This window comes from Musa acuminata, chromosome BXJ2-4 (assembly GCF_036884655.1).
Source record: "Musa acuminata AAA Group cultivar baxijiao chromosome BXJ2-4, Cavendish_Baxijiao_AAA, whole genome shotgun sequence".
NCBI classification, from domain to species: Eukaryota; Viridiplantae; Streptophyta; class Magnoliopsida; order Zingiberales; family Musaceae; genus Musa; species Musa acuminata.
Window position 1 is genome coordinate 23,360,281 of NC_088341.1, and position 7,424 is coordinate 23,367,704.

Genomic DNA, 7,424 nt, shown 5'->3' on the forward strand with positions numbered 1-7,424 from the left:
GAAGCAATCAAGACATTATAGTTACTAATATATTGACATGTTTATCAATGCATACAAATAATAAAGCAAAACAAGTCTCAATTAGATACACAACTTATACCAAGAAAGGAGGTTCACCACCAAAAGCAAAAAAAAATGAAGTCCAGGGATTCTCTACAAGGGAAGGATTTATGAAAGAAAGCAAAATTTTATACAGTGGCAGCATAAGTGGTTTCAGTGTGCTGCTAACACAATACAACAGGTACTGCTGTCAAGCTAGCTAAAATAAACACAAGTTGTCCTGATACTCTCGACATAGTATAAAATAGCTAACACTGACTCGACATTGCATGGGATGGATCAGCATGAGACCGGCTATACTGGCCAAAAACTCAATCCATAATCTAAATGACCATAAGAGGGTGGCTTGAAAAGGCCCGATCAGCTTGCAAGGGACAACGTATTGCTTTTGAAATTACAAAATTGGTCTAGACTCTATAGCACGTTGGATTGATGCTGTCAAACCAGTCATCAACTAATGCAAAAATAAGCCAAGTTTGCTAACTCCAAATAATTTCCTGATTTTCAACAATCTGAGTCGGGCTGTCTCCATAATGTAGAAGAAGAGGGTACAAACATGATTATAAGCATAATCTACCCTTTTTAGAATCACAATCCTAGATGGGTGCTCCAACTCATGAAAAATTTGCATCTCATACCAAGAAAACTGGTTAGGAACAATAAGAAAGGATATTATGGACCTCACATTATATATTGACATTGTCGTCAACAAAGCTCAACCGAAGGGGATCTGTCATACAGGCAGTCTTGAGTTGCCCAAGCTTCAATCATGACAACCACTTGTGAAATTATCAACGTTTGCAAAACTAGGCGGGATAGTTGACGGCTGATAGTTAATTGAGGCAAGCAAGAACGACAACACATGATAACAGTTGACAACGACTTAGTGAGGATCTCGACTTAAACTTTTAAGTAAATGAACAAGATTCCATTAACATATTTCATAGTCAGCGACATAGCAGACAGAGGCTCCCAAGAAAACAACACTAAATTCAACGAGCTTCCAGAAAACGCAGCACACTAGCCGCCGTAAATTGGAACAAATTAAAGAGAAAAAAAAATCAGTTGCAAGGTTGAGGATCGAGGTGGTTGCGCAGGATCGAGGGAAGAATTAGACCGAAGAGAGAGATAATACCAAGCGAAGCATCCACCGCTGCCCTGGAGGCGGTACTCGACGGAGTGCGTCATGCGAGGGGGCAGCAGCACGTTCAAGTCCGTGATGTGCGGCCCCGGCGAGGTCGGCGCCACCGGCCACGGAGCCAACGCCGTCAGCACCACGGCCACTGCCATAGCCGCCGCCGCCATACGGTGCGCCATCTCAACCGTCCCCCGCTCTTTCTCACCCACCCAGGCAGCCACAGCGAGACCGACGATGGTAAGAACAAAAACCCTAGAGAGTAAAAGACAAGGGTGGTGAGAAGGGGTGAACTGGCAGTTGTGAAATAGAAGAGGGAAGGAGAGGGAGAAAGCGAGAGAGAGAGAAGTCGGCTATACAACACGCAACACGAGGCGGTGGGGCGCGCACCGAAAAAGAAGGGGTCAAGCTCTCGTGCGCCTGAGAACTCGGCTAAAGCGTCGGGTCAGGTACCGTTGATGTGTCGGTCGCCATATCTTAGAAACGAAATCCAGTTGCTCTTTCGGTATATTAAGACCCGGTTGCAGACGAGAAAGGAAATGCTCCGGTGTAGACAATATAACAAACAGCTTAAAGTCGAGGAGGGCAAAAAAAGCCTGCTGCCTGGAGATCAGATGCTTTCTCTAGAAAATTTTCGATGGGGCTCATGTGTGCGGTTTCACTCACTACAGAAAAGTCACGCTTTCCAAGTTTGAAATAACATGTTTCCCCCTCTAAACCTTAATATTACATATATATATATGAATTTTTATATACTTTATTTTCATCCAATCAACTCAAATTAACTGCTACTAATCATGATTGTCAATGAATCTCAAAAATAATAAATATTAAGTACCTTAATAATTTTTTTATTATTTCTATCAATTATTTATTACTTTTTTAAAAATACTTTAAAGAAGTGTTAAGGTTAACTTGAGTTTCAATTTCAAAATACTATCGAATAACTGACAAAAATTAACTATGGTGACATATTTGTAAGTTTTTGAGTTTTGAATAAATATGAAAATCGCTAATTGGCAACTATATTTTATGGAGCTTAATAGAATTCAAATTGCTTCATAATATTTTTTAATTAAAGTATCATATATAATGTCCTAGTAAATTAAGATTTGCATGAATTTTTGAAAAGAATTTCTATCTTTGGTAAATTCTCATACAGCATCTTAATTTTTTAAAATTCATACTAAGCACCCTTTTATTTAAAATGATAATTTTGCACTTGCCTCCCTGTCACGGACAAACTTCTAAACAAGGTGTTTGATGTAATGCTTATATCTGTCCGTGTCTGTTGGCATGTTCATGCCTTGTACAGCATGTAAAGGGGCGGCCGAAGGCTTAATAGTCCCACTTTAGTTGGGTTGGTGGCCTCTTTAGGTTTGTAAATAAAGGTTGTGTCATGTGGACACGTGAGAGAGCTTTTCGGTCTGTAATGGACCATTTTAGCCTTTGTTGTGCCACTGTTCAGAGCTTGTAAAGTCTGTTTGTAATTTGCATTGTCTATGAAGTGTTTTTCGGAGATGTTTGCTTGTGGATCCCGATTGAGGCGTTCTCTCTTGCCCGTTCTCTCTTTTGTTGGTCCTAAGGGACAATGGGAGTCTTCGGGGAGGCTGACCTTTGCGGACGGACACGCAAGGGTGCCGCACGACTAGGGTGCCGCACGACTAGGCAAAACCAGCTAAGTCTGTGTCATATGGTATCAGAGCGGGACAAGCACTCATAGAAACACTTGACATGCAAACGTGGGGGACCTAGCGGGGCTGTGTTGAGGGCAGTCAGCACACGCGTGACCGTTTGAGGGAAAACGGGCATGGAGATGTAGGGAAAAGAGTCGCTCATAGGAGCGGGCATCTAAGATTGGCATTCAGAGGAATGGCCAACCCTTCGCGCAAGAGGCACCACGAGAACAGGCAAGCTTGGAAGAATGTGGAGCGCACAAAGGTTGGGATGGCTGAGTTTGAGCTACGGCTCAACGTTGACAACTATACTTGATGGTGCTCTAGGCAAGCGAGGCGCTTGGCAAGAATGAGACCATCCAAGGTGGAATGAGTTGCTCAATGACCAAAAGAGTTATGCAAAGCTCACAGAGGTGAGGGGAATTGCTAACTCGAAGAATTTGGTACTCATGCATGGGCTTGTATGCGGACGATGGAATGTTCGTGGCCATCCCAAGGCGACCGAAACTCGGCGCCATAGAGCATTGAAACTTTCTCTTCGACATGTGAAGGATACGTCCGTAGGAGGCTGAAGTGTGCAATGAGTTCAGCATGTTGCTAGGCCTTGAGGGGTGCAGCGGGGGCTGTATTGACGGGGAGTCGCAATCTAGTAAGTGCGTTTGCAGGAGGCAGAACAATGCACAGTTTGTTCAGCAGATCGGAGTAGTCCAAGGGGATGGTGGTCTCCGAAACGAAGAGAGATGTCGCTCCAATGGGACAGTTATCCAGGAAGGATAAGTCCCGGCTCTCCAGAGGGAGAATCATGTGAGACGGACCTCACATGTTGAGGAGGCGTACCTCAACAAATAACAACTCCACGAAGCTCGATGGACTGAGCAAGCGGCGAGGAGTCGTCGCATGATCTCGCTCGAGAGAATGCATTGGTGGATGCATTGCGAGATCAAGTGGGGGAGCGACCTAAAGCAACTTAAATGGAGGCACACTTGGAGTCGATGTGGAGATCGAACTCAAGGGAGGGCTGACCCGTGGAATGGTGGGCGCGAGGGCCACCATCGACTCAATGCAGAAACGAGAAGCGGAGCAACTTGGGTGTAACTTGGCGAAGTACACAAGCCGCATGAAGGGAGCCAGCATAGAAGTTGGAACATGGAGCAGAGGCACAATGCTTTCCTTAGACAGAGGTCAAGGACATGAACTCTTGCAGAGGCAAGAGTAGGATCATGTTGTTCCATGGGTCATTCATTCTGACGGAGCGGACTCATCTTGCATGGTGCCAAAGACAAAGGGAGCTTCGGGGCACATGCACCTTATCTTGGAGAAGCATTTGAAGGAGGAACTAAGGCGACTCAATTTGCGGAGGCGAAGTTGGGTTCAGAAGGGCCTTAGCGCGGGGCAAGAGGACGCAGAGGCGGGTACTCTTGAAGAATATGCCACAGTGTTGCCATTCGAGTTGCTATGAAGGAAGCAGTGCGCAGCGGAGATTGTGCTGGTAGGGGCAGAGGCCCAGGATCCAGACAATGGTGCACAAATTACAGTGAAGTCGGTGGACTTCGGGAGCTACTAGGCGATGGACTGTCCTAGAGCGGTGCTTCATCTAGGTGTGACCCAAGAGTGGGTGGATGAAGGTCGATTGCCAAAGGAGCGAACAAAATCGAAGGTGGAGGAGACCCTGCGATGTTTTGGCAGAGGCCACACATGGAGGGTTCACAATTCGAGTTTATTCCACAAGGATCAGAATGCAATGGAGATGTCACCAGGAGGCGACATGGTGCAGCGGATCGTGGTGGAACAGTTCGTGGCAATGCGATACACACAATCTGTCCCGTGAGGGATGAGATCATATGGAGGTATGATCGGGAGCTACTGGGAGCTCCGCTTTGGTGAACAACACGACGGCAAGAAGGGCTATGGATTCAAGGAGTGAAGGCCATGGTACCACAGAGGCGGGTCTTCCGGGCGTGCACCGAATTTTGCATCGGATGAAAACCTTGGTCATCAGCATATGGGGGCTGGGTTCCACCAAGGGAAAAGTTCGAATGCAAGTACCAGTGAGTTCCATGGGAGGGACTTGATCATGCAGAGGTATGATCGAAGCAGCTGGAGAGTTGGACAGAGCTCATATTCGCTTAAGGGAGCCCGACAAGTTAGAGGACAAGGCCGAGTAAGCGAACGTTGCTACCAAGGAAGCTAAGGAGAACAGAATTAGTGCAAACCCTACGTGATGGCAGAGGCCATGCATGGGAGTTGCAGTCTATCTTTCCATCGACCAAACGGACTGCTTGGAGAACACAGAGGTGTTGAAGCAGGGGGTCGAAAGGGGCGAAGAAGCGACGACGAGTCCAGAGGGACTTAGCTACCCAAAATCAAGCATCAGTTAGAATGGAGGTGGACTCAGAGGAGTGCCACGGAAACATATCTACTGATCGTGAAGAAAAGGGATGCAGATGCGAGGCGACGGATAGTAGTGCCATGGGCATGGCAGCGCCATGGTACCGCAGAGGCGGGACTTCCGTAAAAGTCATTGATCCCTTGCTCTCATGGAGGGAGAGCGCTTGGTCGTGAAAGGGGCCGAGGAGGTGGAGCATGCAGAGGCAATCTCCAAGTACCGAGACAAGGCTGAAGGGCAGAGGCCAAGAAACTTCGTAAGACCGGTGTCAACAAGTTTCTCATCAAGATAGCCGTAAGTGAAGGACTTCGGGTCATGCAAGAGTGCACGACCAAGGAACGAAGCAGGCAGTACGCGGTGCTGTACCTTTGCTACTCAGTGGAGTAGGCGGCAGGGTTGATGGAGAAGACGGTACAATCCCAGAGGCGACCTCATCTATCAGAGAATTACTCCAAGTTGGGGTGAAAACTTCCTGCATTCCAGAAGTTCGAAGGCATTGAGAAGGTGAATCACAGTAGCTAACTCAACACAAGGAGTGCAAACACTTCAAGTGCTTCAGAAGTGTGAGCAAAGAGCAGGCGAAGGCCAGTAACCAGCTCGATGCGTGAAGTACAACCTCGAGGAGGCGGGCGAAGTCAAGTAACCTTTGCCTTCTCAACTCTTAAGAGGATGGGCGAAACCGAGTACCCCAATTCTCTTATCTATCCAGCAGAGGAGCTCTGCACAAGTTCAAAGACCCTTCGAAGATAATGGAAGACAATAGTTATCAAATCCTCACCAACGGTGATCAGTGCTACTGAGAGTAGATTGTCCGCCTCATTTCCCAATGAAATGCCAATCGAAAGCGGAAGTGATGCGAACCTACTTGGATGTGACAACTAACTGAAAGAAGAGTCAATGAGCAGATTTTGTGGAGGAAGGACCCAAAACTTCAGAAGTTTGCGAGGCGATGCTCGTTAAAGCTCCAACAAGCATCCACCCAGTTCAGGCAGCATGTGAAAATTTTGAGAGACTGGCGCAGTAAAGATGGTCTTTTCCTTCATTTGGTGGATCCGCAGGAATCAACGAGGATCAACACAACTCAGCCAACCCCACACCAGAGTCAGAGTCATCGGCGAGTTGAAGCAGCATGGCGGATCAAAGGTTCGACTACTCAAAAACAGCAGCGGAGAGCAGCTGGGAGCCAGGAGGCACATTGCAGCTGGAGCAGAAGATTGAAGACTCAGCAAAGGCGAAGAGTTGCAGTGTTCACAAAGGCTTCGACGAGGACGTCGAAGGGATAAGTGGGGGAGAATGTCACGGACAAACTTCTAAACAAGGTGTTTGATGTAATACTTATATATGTCCGTGTCTGTTGGCATGTTCATGCCTTGTACAGCATGTAAAGGGGCGGCCGAAGGCTTAATAGTCCCACTTTAGTTGGGTTGGTGGCCTCTTTAGGCTTGTAAATAAAGGTTGTGTCATGTGGACACGTGAGAGAGCTTTTCGGTCTGTAATGAACCATTTTACCCTTTGTTGTGCCACTGTTCAGAGCTTGTAAAGTCTGTTTGTAATTTGCATTGTCTATGAAGTATTTTTCGGAGATGTTTGCTTGTGGATCCCGATTGAGGTGTTCTCTCTTGCCCGTTCTCTCTTTTGTTGGTCCTAAGGGACAATGAGAGTCTTCGGGGAGGCTGACCTTTGCGGACGGACACGCAAGGGTGCCGCACGACTTAGGCAAAACCAGCTAAGTCCGTGTCATCCCGTTGAACCTGCCTTCATCATCGCCTCCCCTCTCCTCTATCCTATCGGACCTACAACCTCCACCCTCGACCCTCGTCGAACTTGTTGCATAATCATCTATGCAACAAGCAACGAACGACAACCATATTGGTCCATCCCTTAAGTGTGAGGGTTGTCATTGCATCTCCTCCTTCTCCTTACAAGAGAGTTGTTGTCACCTTCGTAAATTTTGTAAATCTCATCAGACTCTTTCCTATGTACAAGGGTCATGAGTAAAGTATCTCCGATGGAGATAGAGGTAAATTACTATTTTCATATAATAAAGGATTTCGTATGAAAATTTTTTATAGTTAGATGCTCCATGTGAGTTTCTTAAATATTAATTTTTTTTAAAAAAATATACCCTTAAAGATTTTATAGTCATATGAACAACACATCTATCATT

General features: G+C 46.5%; 1 protein-coding gene across 4 annotated transcripts in view; it reads right to left on the reverse strand.

The window, feature by feature from the left end:
• Nucleotides 1-1,724, reverse strand: part of LOC103981790 (nuclear pore complex protein GP210) — a 58,225-nt gene extending 56,501 nt beyond the window's left edge. For 2 of the 4 annotated variants that reach the window (XM_065104248.1, XM_065104247.1), the window contains exon 1: nt 1,196-1,528. In XM_065104248.1, coding sequence (XP_064960320.1) covers nt 1,196-1,377 — 182 coding nt within the window. In that variant the 5' untranslated portion in view covers nt 1,378-1,528. Of the gene's footprint in view, nt 1-1,195; nt 1,529-1,554 lie in introns of those variants that run through there. The other 2 variants (XM_065104246.1, XM_018825199.2) reach the window with 2 other exon arrangements.
• Nucleotides 1,725-7,424: the final 5,700 nt, after the last annotated feature.